Source organism: Cervus canadensis, chromosome 21, assembly GCF_019320065.1.
Source record: "Cervus canadensis isolate Bull #8, Minnesota chromosome 21, ASM1932006v1, whole genome shotgun sequence".
In the NCBI taxonomy this organism is placed as follows: domain Eukaryota; kingdom Metazoa; phylum Chordata; class Mammalia; order Artiodactyla; family Cervidae; genus Cervus; species Cervus canadensis.
In genome coordinates this window covers 44,136,519-44,160,891 of record NC_057406.1, presented here as the reverse complement: position 1 = coordinate 44,160,891, position 24,373 = coordinate 44,136,519, and the positions used below count along the sequence as shown (strand labels likewise).

The 24,373-nt window shown below is 42.3% G+C and overlaps 1 protein-coding gene across 2 annotated transcripts in view; it reads right to left on the bottom strand.

The window, feature by feature from the left end:
* Nucleotides 1–21,164, bottom strand: part of TESPA1 (thymocyte expressed, positive selection associated 1) — a 32,886-nt gene extending 11,722 nt beyond the window's left edge. For both annotated transcript variants that reach the window (XM_043441355.1, XM_043441356.1), the window contains exons 1-7: nucleotides 21,013–21,164; nucleotides 10,464–10,671; nucleotides 9,249–9,291; nucleotides 5,300–5,349; nucleotides 4,670–4,723; nucleotides 3,882–3,918; nucleotides 3,507–3,605 (exon numbers count right to left, since the gene is read on the bottom strand). In XM_043441355.1, the coding sequence (XP_043297290.1) occupies nucleotides 3,507–3,605; nucleotides 3,882–3,918; nucleotides 4,670–4,723; nucleotides 5,300–5,349; nucleotides 9,249–9,291; nucleotides 10,464–10,626 (446 nt within the window). In that variant the 5' untranslated portion in view covers nucleotides 10,627–10,671; nucleotides 21,013–21,164. The remainder of the gene's footprint in view (nucleotides 1–3,506; nucleotides 3,606–3,881; nucleotides 3,919–4,669; nucleotides 4,724–5,299; nucleotides 5,350–9,248; nucleotides 9,292–10,463; nucleotides 10,672–21,012) is intronic.
* Between the last annotated feature and the right edge of the window lie 3,209 nt (nucleotides 21,165–24,373).

Sequence of the window (24,373 nt, the reverse complement as noted above, 5' to 3'; positions counted from 1 at the left end):
TGAGGAGGCAGGATATCAAGGCGGCAGAAAAGGAAGATGCTGAGCTCACTGCCCTCAGTGAACACACCAAAAAATACATCCACACGAGGAGCAGTTCTTGCTGAAATCAGACTGGATGGAGACTGGCAGAAAGACTCTTCGACAACTAGGCTATAAAGAATGATCTACAAGGAAGTGGGTAGGAAGAGAAGAGAAATGATCAGGTCAGGATCTGCATCCCTAGGAGGGGACACAGAGGAGGAGGGGGGGTCCCAGAGGCTCAGAGATCCTCCCTGGGGAATGGATGGTTCAGACCACAAATTGGGCACCATAGCCCTCGAGTCTGATGCTGGGCAGAGGAGTCCCATTCGCTAGCTTGAAAACCAGTAGGACTAACAGGAGGGCGGTAAGAACTGTGCTCGCAGAGATTATGCACACACTTGCTTACTCCTGAAACAGGGATGAGGAAGCAGATTCAGTGTGTCTGGGACTCTGGCCAGCTTCCTGCAACCTACACTGAGCATCACTCCAGCTCTTCTCACTTGCTAGTGCGGCGCTCCGCTAGGGTGGAGGCCTATCAGTGAAGACTGTGGAGCTGTGGGGTATGCAGCTGGCTTGGACCCTGCACAGATCTGAAACGGGCGATGGCAGCCGTTACTGTTGCTCTCAGAGGAGGCAGATCAAGAATGGGCTGAAACTCTAACTGAATGGGCCAGAACTTCTCCAGAGTGTGCCCTAGCCTGCTCTGGGTACCTGCTCTGCCCTTCTTGCTCTAGCACTGTTCCCCTCCGGGGCGAAGGTAGCAATGCTGGGATGGGGGAGTGCACACACTGAAAGGAAGGGAACCAGCTCAGACCTGACCCTCGGGAATCCTGCTCCAAAAACGCAGGACACAGTCTTGCCCTGGATAGGGAACAGTCAGTCACCGAGCACAGAGCCCTGGCTCACACCTAACTCTGGCTCTAGCCAACACCCTCACCGCCCCCCCCATCTCTAGCTGCGCTTCCCACTAAGGTGATAGTATATGTAAAATAGCCAATGAGAATTTGCTCTAAATCAAAAGGAGCTCAAATGTGACCTGTGCTCATTTCAGAAACAGCTCTTTTATAAAGCTACAGTCATCAAAGCAGTATGCTACTGGCACAAAAAGAGACACACGGATCAACAGAACAGAGCAGAGCCCAGAAATACACCCATGCATGTACAGTCTAGTATTCTATGATACAGGGGGAAAGAATATACAATGGAATAAAAGACAGTTTCTTCAATAAATGGTTCTGGGAAAACTGGATAGCTGATGTAAAAGAATGAAATTAGAACATTTTCCTACCCCATAAAAAAATAAACTCAAAATGGATAAAGACAGTTCCATAAGAATAGAAACCATAAAACTCCTAGAAGAAAACACAGCCAGATCACTCTTGAACATAAATCATAGCAAAGCTTTTTTCGATCTGTCTCATAAGGCAAAGGAAACAAAAGCAAAAGTGAAAAAATGGGACCTGATTAAACTTAAAACATTTTGCACAGCAAAGGAAACCATTTACAAAATGAAAAGACAACCTACTGGATGGGAGAAAATATTTTCAAATGATATGACTGATAATGAGTTAATATAAAATGAGCACATAGCTCATATAACTCATATTAAAAAAATAAAGAACCTAATTAGAAAATGGGCATAAGACCTGAATAGATATTTTCCCAAAGAAGACATATAGATGGCCAATAGACATGAAAAGATGGTCATCATTAGTGGAATATTACTCAGCCATAAAAAGGAATACATTTGAGTCAGTTCTAATGAAGTGGATGAACCTGAAGCCTATTATACAGAATAAAGTAAATCAGAAAGAGAAAAACAAATACCTTATATTAACACACACACACATATGGAACCTACTGGCAGAGCAGCAGTGGAGACGCAGACACAGAACAGACTGGGGACGCAGCGACAAGGAGAGGGCCGGACGAGCAGCTGAGAGAGTGGCGTGGAAATACATGCATCACCACGTGTAAAACAGCCGGTGATTTGCTCTATAAGCCAAAAGGAGCTCAAGCCTGTGACCACTTAGAGGGGTGGGACGGGATGGGAGGTGGGAGGCAGGTTCAAGAAGGAGGGGATATATACCAATGGCCGATTCATGCTGATGTGTGGCAGAAACCAACACAGTACTGTAAAGCAATTATTCTCTAACTAAGAATGAATAAATTAAAAACAAGAAAATCAAGGGAAAAAAGATGTGGTATATATCAGACATAAAAAAGAATGAAATAATACCATTTGCAGCAACAAAGATCTAGAAATTATTATACTAAGTGAAGTAAGTCAGAGAAAGATAAATATCATATGATATTACTTACACATGGAATAAAAAAAAAGATAGAAATGAACTTATTTACAAAATAGAAATAGACTCACAGACACAGAAAGCAAGCTTATGGTTACCAAAGGGGATAGCAGGGGATGAGAGATAAATTAGGAGTTTGGGATTAACACATATACACTACCATATATAAAATGGGTAAACAATAAGGACCTACTATACAACACAGGAAACTATACTCAATATCTTGTAATAATCTATAATAGAAAAGAATCTGAATAAGAATATATATATATGTATATATATATATATATATATATGTATATTTGAATCACTTTGCTGTACATTTGAAGCATTGTAAATCAAATGTACTTCAACAAAAGTTTTCTTTTAAATGCAGACATTTGAGTCTCGCCCCCAGAGAGTCTATGTGTTAACTGAATTGGGGTGTAAGGCTCAGTGAGTACAAATCACTAAAAATAGTAAATAAGCTAATAAGTCTGAGAACCAGGTTTGATATTCAAACTTTGACTCCAAATTCCAAACAATTTTTATAATAGCACACTAATTCTCATCATTTTCCACCTTGTTTTAGAGTTATTGGTGTGTATTTTTCTTTCACCCTATAGAATTGTTGAGCTCCTGCAGGCAAACTTTTTATCTGCTTAATTTTCAAATTCTATACCGTCATTGCCTGGTCTGCATTTGGAGATACAAAATTGCTTGAATGAATCAATATTTTATCACCTCAATCAATCAATCAATGGATACATTTATTGACTGTTTTGTTGTTGTTCAGTCACTAAGTCATGTTCAACTCTTTGTGACCCATGGACTGCAGCATGCCAGGTTTCCCTGTCCTTCACGATCTCTGGCAGTTTGCTGAAATTGATATCCAACTGATTGTTTGCTGAGGACTTATTATAAGTCCTGGAAATGTGATGGGACCAATATTACACTTCCTGGTGTACAAAGTCCAGGGGAGGAGACACCTGTACTTTCACACAGCAACCAGCTCTGAGTAGTAGATATCTGTGCATCCCTGCTATTCTTGAAGCACACTGTCACCCTTGTCAAGTGTGTGACTGCATAGAAGCGCTAGTAATATATCCCAGAAAAAAACCGGCAATGGTTCTCAGTTCCAGTCTCTTCTGCCTCTCATCTTCCGTGACCTTACACCCTGCCAAACTTGGTACCTACCTTGAACTAGTCTTGTTGGTCCCACCAGTCATGCTGCTGGAAGCCAAACTGCAGCCAAGATCTAGTAGCTGTCCGGGCCGGGATGTCTCCAGGAAGCTCCTGCAGGGATCAATGCTGAAGTCACACTGATCTTGTGAGCGATCAGTCTGTGCTCTGGCTTCTAGACATGCCCTGTGGGCACAGTCACTCCCTGCTGGGCATGTTTGAACCATCTACTATAAAAACTGAACCTATGGTCTCATTTCTGGTTGGAAATTTCACTCTCTATTATGAAACTGCAGCTCTTTGTTTTTAATCTCTTGGACTCTGATGCCCACCCCAATTCAGTAGCTCCTGAAAGAGACATCACTCAGCCTGGCTGAAGCTAACACTTACCTGGAGTAGAGTTTGCTGCTGGCGGCCAACAGTGTGGCTGGACAAGTAACAGAAAGACACAGTTAGAAGGGAAAATGAAAATCATCTGAGCTGCCTCTCTGAATTGAAACCTCAGCCCCTTCTGCTCCTCTCTGCTACTACTGCAGGCCCATAAACCCTATGAACCCTGTTCTTTAGGAAAGTATATGAAGATTATCAAACATAGACCTGGAAGGGGGACAAACACGGCAGAGAAAAACTGGCCCCGAGCCTCTGAGCTTCTGAACCATGCCTGGTGTCCAGACAAGAGTTTCTCTGTCCTGAGGAGGACAGAGTCATTCAGGCCCCCAGGCTAGCATTTCTGTTTCACCACATGTGTCTCTAAGGGTCCCAGAAGACACTGGTGGGTTGCTGTACCTCCATCCTTCCTTTCAGCCTTTATCTTCCTCCAATGTAATCTCTCTCTTACACCCAGTGCTCAGGCTGCTTGGGGCTTCTATATAGAAAACCATTTCAAAGATGTCTGGGCAGCCAACTTTATGGTGATTTTGTGTATTATCTTCCTAGGGGCCAAAGGAAAGCTCCAATGATGAACCAGTAAATGTCTTGATAGGCTGGTGAGCAGACATTTCTGGGCATGTGATGCTTTCTGAGTTTTCCATTAGATCATATGGGATTGCTCTTTCCCTGCAGAGAAGACGCCATGGATGTGCTGTTTCTTTCTGCAGTTCTCCCCTTCTAGTCTATCTTCATTCATCCGGTGGATAGCAGCTTCCTCAATCCCAACCTCAGAGAGCTGTGCCACTTACCCTCTGCTCCAAGGCTCAAGTCATCTTCAAAGCTGGTTCCATGGCTGGGGCACCCTGTCAGATAATGAGGCAAGGGCTGCAGAAAATCAGGCTTGTACTCACACACATGCTTACACACTTATATACACATCTACAACCACACAGTCACGTCACACATCCACACATCTGCAAAACAACCCCAGCCATACATATACTAAAATCACATTCATAATTCTGATTAAAAATAATCAAGTAAAAATTTTTGTTGTTTTATAAAATTACCTACAATTAATCTGTCCCCAAATCACATAGTCATGTACACAGTCCTTTGTCAAAGAATTAGCACATGGGTATGCACTCATACTCATAAACATACATACACAGACACACACATTTTATAAAGCTCTTTGTCCATAGCAGTGATTATTAGCTAAGCAACCACTAACAGAAGATAACCTTTGAGGACTAGTTGGCTTGTGGGCTCTCAGCCAACACTACCTTCTGGGCCTCCTGGATTGCCTTATGACCATTAATAGGTGTTCTGCAGGCAGTGAAAAGATAGCATTCTCATGCACTCATATGCGTGTGCATGTACACACACACCGTTTAAGGTGGATGAATAGGAGAAGAAAGAATAGAGCCTCTACTTACCATTGTAGTTCGACTGTCCTGCTTCCTCAAAAAACCCTTCTTCAGAGTATCTAAAAACCAAAAAGAAACTCACAGGTTTAAATCACTACATTTTCAAAGGGGCTTTTCTTCAAATATCTCCCACAAGTTTGTGTAATTTTCTAATGAGAGTCAGTAGTATTTCTATCGCTTTTATGGTGAAGAAAATGGAGAGTGATGATTTGACTGACAAATCCATAGAGGCAGTCAGAGGGCCCCATATTTTAAATTGGGCTGCCATCATGCTGACCACAGTGCCCCAAGTCAGCTTAGCAATAATTCTTCAGAAGCTAGGAAATAGGAAGAAAAAACATGGAAACAAAACTGGAGAAATCTATTTACAGAAGCAGGGGTTTGGGTACCATAAACTTTCCATTACAAATGCAAATATTGAGACTAAGAAAAAAATCTTTTAGGAGGTCATCTTATCTACCCACCCTTCCTTTCTTTCCTCTTAGCTCCATTCTTGGTGAATATCATGTCTTTCAGGAAGCAGTAGGAACGGCATTTCGGTTGAAGATTATATTTCTACATTTTGAGATATGTACTTTATCAAACATTCACTATCTCCACAAGAACAGATGGAAGTCAGCATGCACGGTAGTGAGAAACAACTTAAACAAGGAAGAAATTCACTGTCGGAAACAAGTGAATGAAGTTGTCTATGAAAAAGCTTTGAATGGGGAACAGAGTACCTCGATTCTAGTCCTGGCACCTTGCTGCTGCTATGTTCTCAAATATATTAAGTAAGGTGATTTAGATGCCTAGATATTATCATTGTCTAAGTTCACTTTGAGCATCGATGTGTTGTAAGTTTTATAGTTGGCTTTCCTGAAAGTTCTAAAAACGAAGTTGCACATGATGCTTTGCATATAATCTCAAATGGAGGCTGGAACAGAGAAGAGTTGCTAAAGCGAGTTAACAGGGAAACTGACTGGAAAGCAGCCATTGGAGCTGTTCTGAAACAAGTCTTCTCCTTTATTCAGTGATCCAGGCAACTCTCAGGCTATCAGAGTATCAGTTCATGAAATGTTTCATAATGAAAATGGGCTTACAGACACTGTAGAACAAACTGTGCTTAATTTTTCAAAATACATCACTATATATTACTGATACTTTCCTTTAAGTAGTGAAAAAATCAACAATGTTTTCTAAAATCTGGATTTTTACCTGTCCTCATAAGAAAAACATCAATGTGTGTTATAAAATGTAGAATTATACTCAAAGTAATTAAGAATGGGTAATTCTAATAAACACAATTAGAACTACAAATATATACTTTTCTTCCTAATATATAATTGCATAAAAACATATGTTATAATACAACAAACACGTGTTAGTACATAGAACATCACAAATATTAGTATAAATTAATATTTCCTACTACTATTAAAAGACATTATGATAGCTAATGCAGTCAACTACTAGAATGATAGGATCTACTGTTGCATTTAATGCTTGTGGCGTCAGCACACAGTAATGCAACTACTGAAGCCCACTACTAATGTGACTACAATAAAACACACTACTGTTGCATTTCTAGGTATGCCATCGATGGAAATGCCTGTACATAGTCACCAAAGGAAATAATATATATAATAGCCCAGAATCAGGAGACTCCCAAATCTCTAGTTATTGTAAAGTGGATAAATTGCACGATGGGTAGACAGCCAGGGCTACACAATTAAAAAGAAGGATCTATTGCTGGATGAAAATGCGTGGAAGAACATCACAAACTTAAGGCTGAACAAAAGAAGCATGTATAAAAAAGTGCATATGGTATGATTCCATGCATATAAACTTTAAAAAGCACAAAACTTATCTATGATGCTACAAGTCAGGGTACTGGTTACCCTTGGAAGTAGGGCAGTGAACGGGAGGGGACATAAGGGGCTCCTGGAGTGCGGGCAATGTTTCACGTTAGATTTGTCAGATTTCATCACTCTATTCCCTTTGAGAAAATTCACTGAACCATATACTTAATCCTCACTTATTTTTCAGTAAATATTTTATACTTCAACGTGATTTATATTGCTCTTATTTTAACAGGTTTTTTTTGAGGTACAATTGATATACAAGGAACAGCACATATTTGACATGTGTAACTTGATAAGCTTGGACATATGTAAACACTTGTGATACCATCCATCACCAATCGAGGAAACAGACATATCCAACAATTCCCAGGGAACCTTCATTTCCCTTTGACTTTTTTTTTTTTTTAAATAAGAACACTTGACACGAGATCTACCCTCTAAACAAAGTTTGAAGTGCCCAATACCGCACTGTTAGCTACAGGCTCCACGTGGTCAGCACTCGTCGCGGGAAGGTACTCATCTGACAGCTGGAATTTACATTCACTGAGTTGAACAATTTATATTAAAAGGAAAAATTCTACTGATGTGTATACTATACTTCAATAAAATTTACATTAAAATACCACTGATAAAATTCCTTATTTGTCCAAAACAAAATCTGGTAATACAAGATTTGCTGGGTGTGCATCCTTTGTTTCTATTTTCTAATTGTGCTCTAGCAGGCATTTCTATAGTCTACTTATGAGGACCAGCTCAGGCTGGCCCTTGCTTTTCTATGTGTATGTGGGATACACAACAGAAGTATGGACAAAAGCCTGGATGTGTTGATGTCTTCTCACTGAGAATGATGGTCTGACATTTCACATCCCTCATCCAAGTCCCAGGCCTTTCATGAGTTATTGCTTAGGACATAAAATCAATGACTAGAGACTAGATCCAGAGCTTGCTCCTCTCCATATTTGCATTGAAAGGTCCCTTAGCATCATTTTATTCTGACATAGAAGGCCCAAGTTACTGCGCTTCCTATATACCCAATTCATAAACAAAGAGTACAAAGGAGTATTGAACTGTGGGAAGCATTTTAAATCCTGGGGCAGTTCTTACACACCCAAACCTGCAAGCATTCCCATTAACATCATCCCTTTAATTTCCTGTATTTTGATTACCCTTAATTGACTTTTGAAGTAAAAAAATTTTGAACCAGATTATGACAATCAAGAAAGACAATATGTTTTATAAACAACAACAACAAAAAAAACACCCAAAATAAATCCTTCCTGGCCTTACCTCCCAGGGCAGAGTTAAAATAAACAACCTTGGATTATGCAGTGCTATTTATTTCCTACTAAATAAACCAGGATGGGTTTATTTTTATGTTAATAAATGAGTTTAGATGAAAGGCTGTATCAAGCTGGGGACATTTCTGGAGAGGAAATAAAGAGCAGGCAGAAGTTTTTAAGTTCTGAGAATTCATTATCACACAAGTGATCACACTTAAACAGGTCACAAAAGCTTTCCCTCCGTGTCTGAGCAGACTGAGCCTAAAATGGGACAGCCTGTTGGGGGTGTGGGGCCTCAAATTTTAAGAGTTTCTCAGGAAAAAAGAAATACTACAATCTGCCTTGAAGTACCTGTTCCACTTAGTCAATGCTTTGAATAACTAGGGTAAACGCCTAGCCCTTCCTGTGTTCTGTTGTAGAAATAAGCAATATAATGATTCATAATGATGAATTACTCTGGTCTTAAGAACAGTTAGGTTTTTAACTCCTCTTCTGTCCGCAGTGTAAGACTCCAATCCAAAGGGAAAAGCAATGGAACAGGGACTGGAGTTTAGCCCAGTCATTCACTGTGGTTGCCAGTGTCTGTCCTTCTTGGTTTTAGACCAGATCCAGTCTGTTTCCAGACCTTCGCCCTAACTTGGTCTCAGCCCAGAGAGGCACTTGACTCACAGCCCTAACCCCCCACTCACCCAGTTCTTTACAGACCCTCTCACTCATTTCAACCTCACTTCTAATCACAAGGCCCAGTTAAAACTCATGCCCCTGTCCCTAAGTCCTCCAGCGGCAGCACGCCCAACCACCAGCCACGCTCAACACCACTTTGCTGGCACTTACCCACAATCTTGCAGCCAGTCTTCAATCTTGTTGATTGGATTTCCTAGAAAAGTCAGATATCAGGTCACTGTGGGGACCAAAGGAGATCTGACTTCCTCCCTGGAACTCAGCCTATTCCACAAGTTTATCCTTATTCAAGCCACCTCATGAACACTTTTTATTCCCATAAAATTTTCCCTTAAGGTACAAGAGTGATATACCCATGTAAAAAAACAGTGGACGTCTCTTTTCTCTTGGCCTCTGTGCCCTCCTTCTCCCAGAAACTTGGAAAATACCCCAAGGTTTGGGAACAGGGGTAGATTCTTCTGTTTAAAGAAAAATGAAAGAAAAAACAAGAAAAACCAGCATAATTTTGCTTTTGTTCTTTTTGTTTCCTGTCAAATAAGCAAGGGTAGGCTTATTTACATAAGATTTATTTTTTATTTTTCAATCATGTCTGTAGCATCATTTGAACCTCCAAGAAGTTCTGAGAGGCATGTGGAAAAGGTACTATTACTATTTCAGGTACTAATACTTCAGTCAGACTAGTATGTCCTAGAGGCGTGAGTGACCTGCCAAAGGTCACGTCAGCAAGTGAGCAGCAGCCAGAGTCCAGGCACCAAGGCTGAGTGTGGCTTTGTCACACGGACCACAGAGGAGCACCCCAGCATTCACAGAGCTCCCGGCCTGGGTCCTCACAGCTAGCGGGGCGATGCAGAAGTGTGCCCCTTCCTCTTCCTCAGTCTTAGGCCCTTTCTTTCCTACACAGTTCACAGCTTATGTTACTGTCTTTACGGTCTTCCCTTGAGCTCGTTTATCCCAGCCAAAATGAGCCACGTGGAGGGAGAATGAAAGCTGCTCAGTCGTGTCTGACCCCATGGACTATACAGTCCATGGAATTCTCCAGGCCAGAACACTGGAGTGGGAAGCCTTTTCCTTCTCCAGGGATCTGCCTAACCCAGGGATCAAACCCAGGTCTCCCGCACTGCGGGCAGATTCTTTACCAGCTGAGCCACAAGGGAAGCCCAAGAATACTGGAGTAGGTAGCCTCTCCCATCTCCGGGGGATCTTCCCAACCCAGGAATCGAACCGGGGTCTCCTGAATTGTGGGCTGATTCTTTACCAACTGAGCTATCAGGGAAGAAACCGGGGACCCTCTGCCCACACGGCAGACCTGGGCATCTACCACATATTCCCTATCACAAGACAATGTGCCTCTCTGTTTGGCTTCCTTACCTTCCTGGAAAACGTCATCCAGGCCAGAGGGCTCGGCATCTGGGACATTCTGCAGGGCCGCTGCAGCCTCTTCCTCCAGGACCTGGGTCTGCCAGTGCCGGCTCTGACGGAGCCAGGCCCTGCGTCTCTCCCAGGACGTGGGGCTCAGCACAGAGCCCTCCATGGCGCTGCTTCAGACTTCAGGGCCTCTGGCCACGGGCATGCTATCCTGAGAGTTGGAACACAGCGATACACCGTCATCCTGTGTTCAGAATCCACCACCCCTGGGGTTGCCCCCACATTCTCCCAGCTCTGCACAAAGGAGCATAACCCTCGGCCTATTCAAGAGCTGGGAGGAGATGTCTGGTTCTTAAAAAAAAAAAAAAAAAGGAATGCTCTGAACAACCTAAACACCAGGGCAAGGCTTTCAAATCTGGAAAATTGAAACATTGTATGATTTAAGGGACAATGAGAAAGGGCTGCCTCTCATGATAGGTGAGATGTCATATTAGAAAACATTTTAATTCTTAAGAATTTTGTCTCCCAGAATATTCCATTAAATGAAAATATCTTTAAATTTGCAATGTGTAAATTTCATTTTGTTTGATCTTCATAAAGATATATGAAAGGGGAAAAATTAGATCTCAAAGGTTAAACCAATTTTCTAAAGGTCTCACAACCAGGATGTCATTCTAACTACAGCCATTCTGGGCTTGTTTTGTTTCCTGTTTAACATAGGATTTCTCTGGGGGAAATGGGGTGGGAGAATCCCATAATAAAAGCAACATGGAGACACTGTTGTTGTTCAGTCACTAAGTAGTGTCCAACTCTTTGTGACCCCATGGATTGTAGCACACCAGGCTTCCCTGTCCTTCACTGTCTCCTATAGTTTGCTCAAATTCATGTCCACTGAGTTGGTGATTCAGTCCAATTATCTCATCCACTGTCACCCTCTTCTCCTTTTGCCTTCAACCTTTCCCAGCATCAGGGTCTTTTCTATTGAGTTGGCTCTTCACATCAAGTGGCCAAAGTATTGGAGCTTCAACTTCAGCATCAGTTCTTTCAATGAATATTCAAGGTTGATTTCCTTTAGTGTTGACCGGTTTGATCTCCTTGCAGTCCAAGAGACTCTCAAAGCTCTTCTCCAGCACCATGGTTCAAAAGCATCAATTCTTTGGTGCACAGCCTTCTTCATGGTCCAACTCACACCCATACATGACTCCTGGAAAAACCATAGCTTTGACTATATGGACCTTTGTTAGCATTAAAGTCATGTCTCTGCTTTTTAATATACTATCTAGGTTTGTCATAGCTTTCCTTCCAAGGAGCAAGCCTCTTTTAATTTCATGGCTGCAGTCACCATCTGCAGTGATTTCGGAGCTCCCAAACATAAAATCCGTCAATGCTTCCACTTTTCCCCCTTCTATTTGCCAAGAAGTGATGGGACCAGATGCCATGATCTTAGTTTTTTTAAGGTTAAATTTCAAGCCAGCTTTTTCACTCTCCTCTTTCACCATCATCAAGAGGCTGTTTAGTTTTTCTTCACTTTCTGCCATTACAGTGGTATCTTCTGCATATCTGAGGTTATTGATATTTCTGCTGGCAGTCTTGATTCCCACTTGTGATTCATCCAGTCCAGCATTTTGCATGATGTACTCTGCATATAAGTTAAATAAACAGGGTGACAATATACAGTTTTGTCATATTCCTTTCCCAATTTTGAACCAATCAGTTGTTCCATGTCTGGTTCTAATGGTTGCTTCTTGACCTGCATACAGGTTTCTCAGGAGGCAGGTAAGGTGTTCTGGTACTCCCATCTCTAAGAATTTTCCAGTTTGTTGTGATCCACACAGTCAAAGGCTTTAGCACAGCTGATGAAGCAGATGTAGATGTTTCTTTTCTGGAATTTCTGGATCAATTAGCAGTTACCACCTTCAGAATCATCACCTTCTAATTTGTCATCTTGGGTTTCTCCCTGGCTCTGAGTTAATTCCCCAGTCCATCAGTGTGCTAATATTTCATTTAACACTGCCTAATCAACACTTGCGTATTCTTCCAAGTGATGCATTCCGATGGCACGAGCCACTTATTCGAAGAGGAAAACAGAGGGGATGAATCATTCAATTGTACAAATAGAGCTTAAAAGATTTGAGGCAAATATACTGTAATTTGCTTATACTCTGTCCTCCTGCCTCTTCACCAGCTGCACCCACAACTTCCACAGTGAACAGGTGGAGGTGGGACCAGCCCTCATCCCTGGAGCTGCCATAAACACTCCATCCTCATAGCTACACCTTTATCTGTTAGAGTTAGGAAAAATAAAAGGGGGAAAAACAAGAAGAGAGCCAGTTTCCAGAGACTCCTGCTTTTCAAACTCTTAAAAACAAAACCATCAGTGAAGCAATAATTTAGGCACTAAAATAGCTATTTTTGAAAAGAAGATTCTAAGTATGAAAGCCTTCCTAGGGCAATAAAATTGTTTTGGATGCTTCTGTTTGTTACAGACAAAGTATATTCAGAGGAAAAGGATATATAATTACTGCTGTCTGATCTAAATTCTTTTACTTCAGGTCCAGCCTAGGCATACTTTTCCCCCCAGGGAGAGACAGCAGTTGGCACTATACAGCATTATTAACCCTGGACACTGGGCTCTTTGTCCACAGCCATGCCTCTGAGGGGAAATTAGATGCATCACTCTGTGATGCAGACTGAAGCCGCAAAGAGTGGTAGCAGAGAGAATTTGTTGTCCTTTGGCTAAAGCTGCTGTGAGGTGATAAAACAAGGCTGAAACTACCACTGTAAAGAATTTAGGGAGAGAGTAAAAAAAGCTGTCTTAGCCTGCATCTACCTGGTCCTGCACCACCATCCAAAGCATTTAATAGGTTGGCATCAGTCAGACTAGGGAAGAAAATATCAAAGGTTGACTTGCCTGTTGTCTTTAATTTCCAGAGCAAATGAACCTCACCTAAATCATAGGAAATCTTCAGCTCACCAAAACTTATTTGGGGATGAGGGGAATTTAAAAGGAAGTCAGAAAGGCAGGTGGAGAGGAAGGAAAGAAAGAGGGAAAGAAGTGAGAGAAGGAAGTTGGGAAGGGAGGGAAGAAGAAGTGAAGAAAGGAGGGAAAGAAGGAAGGAACACGGATTCCCACATTCAGCCACTTGCTAATAGTATCAGTTCAGTTGAGTTGCTCAGTCGTGTCCGCCTCTTTGCGACCCCATGAGCCGCAGCATGCCAGGCCTCCCTGTCCAACACCAACTCTCGGAACCTACCCAAACTCATGTCCATTGAGTCGGTGATGCCATCCAACCATCTCATCCTCTGTCGTCCCCTCGGCAAACTCACCCCCTTTCTCTGGGCTCGTTTTCCCAGTGAGGATGCTATAGCCAAGCACTGTGTCAGAATCTCACTAACTGAGATGAGTGATGGAGGCCTCTACTTGGGTTTCAACATCCTCCATGATGTGAATCTATCCTGCACTCCTACTTCTTGGAAAATACATCACACTCATATAGACTCATTTCCCCTCTGCCCCCTGAAAATGCTTATCTCTCTTTTAACCCCAGGCTTTTCACACATTCTTTTCCCCTGTCTTCCCCCAACCTCAGCCTTTGACACACTCAACCTGCAAAGCTCAGCTCTCAAGCAATTTCTCTGGGAAGACAGTCCTGGCCTCCACAGCCTCCAGGCAATAGTCACCTCCCTGCAGCTCCTTCCCTTCTTCATTGTTCTTATCACTAACATTATATTTTACTTGTTAATCTAATTCATTATTTACTCTTCTGATTAAAATAGAAGCTCCACCAAGACAGAGATTTTCCTCTGGGTTGTTCACTGCTATGCCCCTGATTCCTAAACAGAATCTAACTGGTTTTCTCTAATCTCTGCCACACTTGGATTATAGAGACGGGTTCACGGGGCATTGTGTGGGAACACTAAACATAGAGCAATATTCCGAGGCACAAAGAAATAGAATTGTCTGGTTAGTTGTAGCAGAAGGAAGCTGTGCTGCTGGAAGATAAGAAACTGAGTGTTCTTTGTGGAAATCTGGAGGAAGTGGCAGATGATTATCAGACAAGCACATCAACAGTGAGAGTGTTAGCACCAAGGGATGCATGCACACAGCTGTCAGGGCGGTACCTTGGGAGGTATGGGGGTGGCTTGTAGCAGAGAGAAGGTATGGAGGTTTCTGCAAGTCGTGCAGAAACACACACGTGTGTGTGCAGTGGAGTTTGGTACAGTGCAGCAAGCAGTGACTGGGAGTTGGGAGATGTGGGCATTCTTCCAAACTTGCTGTTCCGTTAACTGACTTCCGGTAAGTCAATCAGATTTTCTACTTGGGCATTGACTTTGTTCTCTGGAAGCTGAATTGGTGGCAATGAATGTTGTAGAGTTTGCCTCTAATAATAACATTTATGAATTTATTCTAGTTGAATTTGAAATATTTGTAGGAATGATACTGTACAAAAGAAGCATTTGTGTAGTTTTTCCTGTAAGAGAATGGTCCAGTGGCCTCGGGAGCTACTTCCTACTTAACAAAGTTCCTTTCAATTAACACTGATTTATGAGGGCTTCCCTGGTGACTCAGTAAAGAATCTGCCACCCGTGCAGGGGACTCGGGTTTGATCCCTGGGTCAGGAAGGTCCCCTGGAGAAGGGAATGACTGCCCATTCCAGTCTTCTTGCCTGGAGAATTCCATGGACAGAGGAGCCTGGTGGGCTACGGTCCATGAGGTTGCAAAGAGACAGACATGATTGAGTGTCTAACACTTTGCTTTCCTGAGGTTCCAGACTTAAAACTTCCTAGTGACCTAGGAAAGTGGTAAGCCTGGATGAGGGAGGCTGAACGAAGGAGACCAGAGGAGTGTGACTCAGTCAGGAGAGCTCATGGGCCCCTGGCGCTTCTTGAGATTCTCTGATCCTTTGCCTTAGTTTATACAGTTTCATCCACCTTCCTCTCTACCCAACCATATGCTGTCTATCCTTTGAAGGCTTCCTCAAGTCATCTCTGTTCTCTTGCCCACCTCCAGCACCCAGCACATGGGCCTATACCACATTCAGCAAGATGTATGTGCCTACATTTCCTGTCATTATCCACCAATGCTTGAACCTCTCCCCTAAATCTTACTCAGGACATTGCACAGTACCTCACAACAGAAGGGGCTCAGCAGACACTGTACCTGCAAAAAAGCAAGAATCGCACGGGGGCTGAAAAATTATCCTCATCTAGTGTGTGTCCTAGGACAGGGACTCCACATGGTCTCAAATTCTAGTGTATCAGTATATGTTTTATCTACCTTGTAATGAAGAGGAAGAAGGCTTGGGGCGTAGTCACACCAAGGCTTTGTTGCTAGAACGTAGGGCCACACAAGTCTTACTGAATTTATAAGCTGAAACTAGCAAATCCTCCTATCCTAAAAAGCAAAAACAAAAACACACACAAAAAAACTGTCTTCCAGAATTTTTCATTGTAAATTTTTACTCCTTGGTCAAAAGTTCCTTTGGGATCAGAGTACCATCTTTCTTAATGCTGGTTTATATTATAATGTTACATTTAATCTATCTTCTATAAGGATGGATGTCTGATAAATTTTCTCTGACATTTCCATTAATCATCTCCCCCCACCCCCCACCCCCCACCCCCCAAAACAACAAAAATGCCACACTGATTTTATTGCTACTTGCCTAAATCACTCCAAAGTCTTTTTTCCCTTTCTGCTACCATTTTCAGTCCTTTGTCTTTGCCTTCCCTACATTTCTCTAGAGGTTTGCTCCTCAAATATTTCGCCATCATCTGTTGAGTGTTCCGGAAACTGACTATAACCAAACAGAGAAAGAGTAAATTCTCTTTGTTCTGAGGATGTTATAGTTAAAAGAAAAAATTTCAGCAGATAGGACTGAAGTTAGACAAGAAGAATCACCATTCGTGGTTTAAGACTAGGGAGTTGTTTAAAAGCTTTGAAAGGAATATCTCCCAACCAAAATCATCAGCAGAAGCAGTAACTTTTGTAGCAGAGAAAATCTTTTATGGGTATGTGATTTTTACTACACTGAGATCATCACTTACTTCCAGTATCTCTTTTCTAAGGAATATAGTCTGAGATTCACCTAATATTAACATGGGCAAAGTCAAAGTATTCATAATAACTGAGATGTACAGAATTCCTTATATTTACCCCTAAAACTTCCCCACAAACTACTAACAATCTCCTTGGAGCTAATTATTATTATCTGAAGCTCAGAGTGATATGTGAGTGATCCAAGGTCATATATTTAAGATCTTGTGGTACTGAGATTTAAACTCACATTGATCTAACTCTAGTTGTATCATCTTTCCACTGGTAGTAGAATATGAGAATAACCTAAAATCACCGTGTAGATGTCAGCAGTAAATGCAATTTAGGATAAAAGAAAAGAGAAACTATGTTAGTAAATATTCTATTCCACATCATGGTACATAAACTGTCCATCTGATAATCTAGTACAGAGGAGGCAGATAAAGCAAAAGTAATTTCGGCTCAACTTTGTTATCATCTTAGCAAAAGAAGAGTGACTTTGTTTGGTTAATAGCAGTCAAGACCCTAGGTTCTACTTTAGAGGAGAGTTTGCCTGAAATCTCACATGACTTTTAGATGGTTGTAGCATTCAGAACATTTAGCAGCACAGGAAACTCAGAGGTGACACCAGTCAGAGTCCTTGGACTGGGTCCCACAAGTGCTATGGCTAGCATGGCACTGAATTTTTGGTGCCATCTGGGGAGTCTTGTAGGAAGCGCTGGGATAGCTGAGTTAGTGATGGGCACTCAGAGGGCTTGAAACAATGAATATTTATCAAAATTTGATATGAACATATTTTAATATTTTAACAACCATTATAGCCTACCAATCTGAACCTGCCAAATATCAGCTCCAGTTACAGATATCTTACTATGGGGATATTTTGAAGGGGTTTAGGAAGAATGGTCAACTCTTGAGAAGGAAAACTGTAGAAAGAATGTGTGCTGTGGAGTCAGAATAAGCCTTGTTTGAAATCACAGTTCTGTCTACTTACTGTGTATGTGTCCTTGGTGAAATTCCTTGTTCTCTCTAAGCCTAAATTTTTTCATATATAAAAAACAGACAGAGTACCAGACTTGTTGGGTTATTGGGATTTAAAAATCAGATAATGCATATTAAGTCCCCGATGTATAAAGGAGGTGCTTAATAAATATAGTTATTATTATTATTAATTTTCCCTCAGTCTAAATCATTCACTAAAGTTGGGACATTTTTAGGAATAAGGAAAGAAGGAACAAGAAGCGGGCAGTAGGGCAGAGATGTGTTTGTGCTCAATCATTCCTGACTCTTTGCGACCCCACAGTCTATAGCCCACTAGGCTCCTCTGTCCATGGGGTTCTCAGGCAAGAATACTGTAGTGGGTTGCAATTTCCTCCTCCAGGGGACAGGGTACAGAAGAGCGTGTCAAATCCAGAGGATGAAAGGAAGACGACGCTGTTAAGAAGAGACGAAAAATAAGCAGAAAACAGGTTCTTTGTTCTTACTTACTACTCAGAGGGATCAGAGAGATCATATAATCCTGATCCCTCATTTTGTAGTCAAGGAAACTGACAGAGAGAGAGAGGCTTATCTGGAGTCACACAGAGCACCAACTGTTACCAGCGGAACACACGAGCCCTGGGCCCCAGGTGTGAGCCTCTCCCTCATATTGGGCAGCCCTCCGCCTCCACTCTTGGTTTCTAAGACCCAGCCCTGGTTTTCTCTTCAGCACTCTGGGCCTCCTCCTGGGACACTATCAGACAGGCCTCTCTTCTCTTCTGTCTGAATTGTGCCTACACCCCGAGCAGTGCCTGTGAATTGGACTGAGAGTGAAAACAAGCGTGGGAGGAGAGAAAAAGGAAGCGGAGTTTCCATGATGGGGCCTGTAAGACCTTCCACAGTGGGTACATCTTATCTTCGGTCACAGCCAAGACAGACATCACCGCTGTTGTGAGGGATTGTGGGAAATCCCAGGACAGCCAATTTCTCAGTTTTTGAATAGGACAAACTCCACCTCAAGCCAGGCTGACAGCCCGCAGTTCTCCATACCCCAACCCCTGCCACAGGCTCTCATGTTCCTTCACAAGTAGGCAACGCCTTCCCAATCTGTAACCCTTTCCCATGTCACTGCTGTCTGGAAGACCATCAGAACAAAAATTACCCTGAGTGCAGGATTTTTGCATTTGAGACTTCTTGTGGTCTAAGGCAGCAGTTCAATCTATTCAAGGAGAAAAGAGGGATGCTATTTGATAAATAAAACCAAGAAAAATGCCTATTCACTTTTATAACTCTTTTACCCTTCTCTTTTCATTTCCTCCTTCCCCCCCACCCACAAATAAGCTTAGTTGAATGCATCCTGAAAGAAGACCATCTACAGACTCTTTTTCTCTCTTCTTTGCTAAAGTTGTACATTTGGAAAAAAGGAATCTTGAGCTGTTCATGTTGAGAGACACTAATTTCTTTCCTCTGGATGGGTTATCATCAGGCATCAAGAATAAGTGGCGTCAGTTCATTTGGACTGGTTTACAGGTAGTTCAGTCTAGAAACAGGAGTGAGAATGAACAGATGTCTTGATCATCAAGTTAGTTCTGTGAATTACAGTCTTTAATGCTTCAATATTGTTTCCTTGGTAATGAAACTCTGTCTTCAGGTACTCACATTTACTCTTCTTTTTCTTTCACAATATCTACACCCTCTCTTCATCTTCTCAAAATCTGTGTTCAGGCTTTTTGCAGTAGGCCCAGGTATGGGCCAGACCCACCGTAGTACCACGGGTACTGGAATACCAACCTTGGTCTTGTCCTTTAGGCAGTAAACATTTGGCAGTTATCAAGTGGAGATAGACGTCGGATCTTTTTCTCTTATTGTGTGAATCATGATCCGGGCTGAGAATAAGTTTCCTCTCCTTTTTCTAATAGAATATGAATCATGAATCAAAATGACTCTGTTGGGTCTCCATGGCCACTACATTATGTTTAATCACTGGACTCCATCTAAGTTTCAGTGGAGCAAAGGAGTTATGCGAAAAAGTTATTAGTACAGTTGGAAAGAATTTCTAAACTCCTTGGGGTGTCTGTGAATAAGAAACCATTTGTAAAACCTCTTTCTATCCCTCTTGTGATAGCTTCAGCTGGTTATCTCTGATGATATTCTCAGTAGAGACAGATAATAAACCTGACTTACCCTCCTCATAATAATGCTTCAAGTTATAGGAAAATTATACCAGATCTTTAGGTCTAATCACTCAAGCCTATTAACAAGCTTAGACAAAAAAGTTGAAATCCTGCAACTGCCAATCTCCTATCCTGGGTACCGCCGTGTATTGTCTAGAAGTCGAGAAAGTTCTCTTTTCTCCCTATTCAGGGCCATTTGTGGTAGACGGAGTCACTGAGGCTCTCATCCAAACCCTCATGGTCTCATCAAATCCCTTCTGGGGGGCTCTTTCATCCTGTCCTTGTTCTGCACTGGGGACCCACCTCTGCTCCTCCACCCTCTGGTGGATTCAGTAGCAAGCAGGGCATGGGAAAACCCCAGCACACTCCTCTACCTTCCCCCAAACTCATGCAGGTGGTGACATGCTCAGCCTGGTTACTGCTGAGACCAGATGTATCGGAAGAGCAGACCCCCTCCTCACTCAGGATTACATAGATCATTAAGGGGTCAATATATTGATCAATCCATCGCTGAGGTGTACGGCTTGAACACCAACCTGAGAGGTGGTTATCGATCTTGGGCCTTCCAGTAAATTTGGTCCCGTGTTGTCCAGTTGTATAAATTCTTCTCTCACTCAAGCATATATTGCTATAGTTTATCTCCTCACCAATCTCCTTCTGCAGCTTTTGAAGAAAGAGGTCTTATCCACAAAAAGCAAAATTGACTTAGGCTACGTACTCTCGAGAGTCAGAGTTATGAACACTAGAGCGGATGAAGTGAAGAAATTTTCTCCTTGAGAACTTTTTAAAGCTAGAATCAGACTGAAATGAAGCAAAAGTAAGGACAGCAGGACACAGAGAGAATTTCTCAGGTGAGAAAGAATTCCTAAATACTAAACCAGGTCATCAAAGGAACCCATGTTTTATGACCCTGCCAAGAGTACCTCTCTGACAATAGGAAGGAACAAAAAAAAAAGAAAAGAGACCATGTTCCAAGAGGCACAGTGATGCATTTCTTAAGGTTGAAGTCAGGGATGTGGGAGTTCTTCTCCTGATGTTTCCCTTTCCTCTGCCGCCTGATTTTTCTCTGACTTGTTTCCCCCTCTCTCCTGTTATTGTTTAGTCGCTAAGCTACGTCTGACTCTTTTGCGACCCCATGAACAGTAGCCCCCCCAGGCTTTTCTGTTCATGGAATTTTCCAGGTAAAAATACTGGAGTGGGTTGTCATTTCCTACTCCAGGGGATCTTCCTGACCCAGGGACTGAGCCCGGGTCTCCTTTATTGCAGATGGATTCTTTACCGCTGAGACGCCAGGGAAGTTCCCTATCTCCTGGCACCATTCTAAGCCAGCACAATCTTAAAACTAGGTGGAAGTTGTACTCACCTGTCCACTGGCTGGGAGCTGAGTTTGAGGCAATGCAGTTGTCAGTGCTGGGCACTGCCCTTCCCCCGTTTTGGGACGGAGGTGAGGACAGGGAGAAGGTATCATATTGCATATCGCACCTTTCTCTCTGTCTTCATGAAACTGCTTTTGCCAGCTTGAAAGGGGAAGCGGAAATGAGAAAACTCTCATACACACACACACACACACATATGCACAGTCCCCGCCTCCTACCCCAGCCACATCCTCTGTTTAGCTCGGCAGACTGACAGTAGAACAAAATATCTGAGATCCCCGGAGCTCACCACTAAGGAGCCCTTCCCGTCAAGACCTGCGTTGGTCTTTCCGAGACAACAGGAGATCTTTTCCTATTAAGGGGAAGGTACAGCGCACTGAAGGATGTGTATAGGAAAAGTCTTCTAATCATGTAACTGCCTCAAATAATTCCGTTGCCTCACATAAAGCTTCTGTCCTCAGCAGAAGTGTCTAAAAATGGTAATGCTCTCTCCCCAAAATGGTCTCACTTTTATTTCTGAGAAGATGCTTACAGCCCCATCACAAACTGCAGAGGGCTCTAAGCCAGAGTGCATCTGTTTTCATAACTCACTCGCTCATGAAGTCCCCAGAAGCTTGTTTTCAAATACTGCACCATTGTGAAGAAATTGTTTCTCTGTGTTGACTTCTTAATGTTTCATTTTTTGCTCAAACCAATTCAAAGTATTTCTTGTTAACTAACTGATTGATTTCTCACCCCCAAATCTGTCACACCGTGGAAATGTCTTCTATTTACTGGCTTTCAGTTTCAAGAACACTTATTAGACTCTAGATTTTCTTCCATCCCTCTGTCGCTTTCACCTCTGACCAGCATTCAGTATCCTTGATGATCCCTCACCCCATCTCTGCAATATCTCCTGATACTCTTTCTTCTTTGATGTTGTACCAAGTTATCTCCTATCTCTCTTTCCGGTCCTGATTCTTTTCCTTTCCTGTGTCATTTACTTATAGATATTTACCATAATGTTTATCATACGAGACACACCTTTGAGGTACTGCTAGGACTCACTTTCATGTGTTCATTCTTTTCTTCCCAATTTTATGGCTATAAATACAGCTGGATTTCTTTTTCCCATGTTGCCAAACTTCATTTCCAATTGCCAGTGGGACAACTTCTTTGGATAGTCACAATATAGTTACAACGTCATGGAAAGAAGCCTAAGTTTCTGCTCAGCAAATTAACTTCTCTAAATATTATTTTCTTCAAAGATAAGTAGGATTAAAATAATAATTCTCTCTCTCTGTTTAATGCACACAGACATACACAATACATTCATTTACATGTAGGGATAAAAATGTCTAACCTCTTTCCCCAGTATATGCTGCTGCTGCTGCTAAGTCACTTCAGTCATGTCCGACTCTGTGTGACCCCATAGATGGCAGCCCACCAGGCTTCCCTGTCCCTGGGATTCTCCAGGCAAGAACACTGGAGTGGGTTGCCATTTCCTTCTCCAATGGGTGAAAGTGAAGTTGCTCAGTCGTGTCTGACTTATAGAGGCCCCATGGATTGCAGCCCACTAAGCTTTCCCGTCCATGGGATTTTCCAGGCAAGAGTACTAGAGTGGGTTGCCATTGCCTTCTCTGTCCCCAGTATATAGTAGATGCTAAGTATAAACTTTTCAGGGCATTAACACAAAATCCACAAGTAAAAAACCAAATCTAGCAATCCCTTGGTCTCTTTAACACTATTTCTTTTTCCCCTGTACAAATTAACTACAAAAACTAATGGAAGTCTTAAAATTGTTTTTAACCTCAAGTTTCTGAAATTCATGACTTCCCCTAACTGTTACTTTCAACATGTTGGGGACAGGGAAAGTACCACTTCTATGTTGTCTGTGGTTGTTTAGTCAGTGAGTCACGTCCAACTCTTTTGCGACCCGCATGGACTGTAGCCCACCATGCTCCTCTGTCCATGGGATTCTCCAGGCAAGAACACTGGAGTGGGTTGCCATGCCCTCCTCCAGTCTTCCCGACCCAGGGATGGAACCCGAGTCTCTTGCACTGCAGGCAGATTCTCTACTACTCAGCCACCAGGGAAGCCCTGAACACATTAACTAACACCGCCAGGCCTCAACTTCCTATCTGCAAAATGAAGATACTCTTCCTAAAAGACTAGTTGCAAAACTCTAGGAAAACTCTAGTCCCTGCAGCCACCAAAGTGACCTTGAATATTATGAGTATTAAATTATGAGTATTATGAGTATTAACGAGTATTAAAGAAGCAAATTTTCATTTCACAAAAATTCATTTCACAAGCAAATTTTGAGAGTTTTTTTTTTGTTAATTAAAAAAAGGTCTGTGATTTTTTAAATAAATGTTTTCTTCTTTAAAAGCAATTGCTGAAAGACAAAGATGCTGCTGTATGATCCCAAGGAAGACAAAGAAGTCCAGAGTATTCTATGTTTGTCTTCTTCCTCAATTGTAGAGTATTTCTTTCTCTCCCTCTCATCTACCCTTCCTATGTCCTCTGATAAAATTGTGTGTGTGTGTGTTCAGTCTTTCAGTTGTGTCCGACTCTTTGCGACCCCTTGGACTGTAGCCCGCCAGGTTCCTCTCTCCATGGAATTCTCCAGGGGAAGAATACTGGAGTTGGCAGTCATTTTCTTCTCCAGGGGAGCTTCCCCATCCAGGGATGGAGCCTCTATATCTTTGTCTCTGTAAAGTTCTCTCATCATATATTCCACGGGCTTCCTGAAACCTTGACCAATTGTCCTTTTTCTGCTTAGATGTAGTTCAAGATTTCAGGAGGTTTTTAGGAGATTTTGCTCGTTTTTTTTTTCCCCTCCTGGTTAAAAATAAAAACCCTTAAACTATCTGAGATGTGGAGTTATCTCTCCACTGCCCATGCGATTCAGTAGTTTAACGCCTTATCACGTGGCCAACTTGTCATTCTAGGGTGACCTCCCTTATGCTTTATGAAATTTAGTAAAAACTCTGAACTGGGAGTAAAAAAGCCATCTGGCTTTAACACTAGCTATATGATGGTTACTCAGTTTCTCTGGCTATCAGCTTCCTTTTCGACAAATAGAGAAAGATTTTGTAAGATTCTCTTGGCTCTAGAAATCTACAGATACTTTCACTCTCCTCTCATGTACCTATATGGAGAAGGCAACGTCAGTGTACTCCGGTACTCTTGCCTGGGAAATCCCATGGACGGAGGAGCCTGGTAGGCTGCAGTCCATGGGGTCGCTAGGAGTCGGGCACGACTGAGCGACTTTACTTTCACTTTTCACTTTCATGCATTGGAGAAGGATGGCCACCCACTCCAGTGTTTTTGCCTGGAGAATCCCAGGGACGGGGGAGCCTGGTG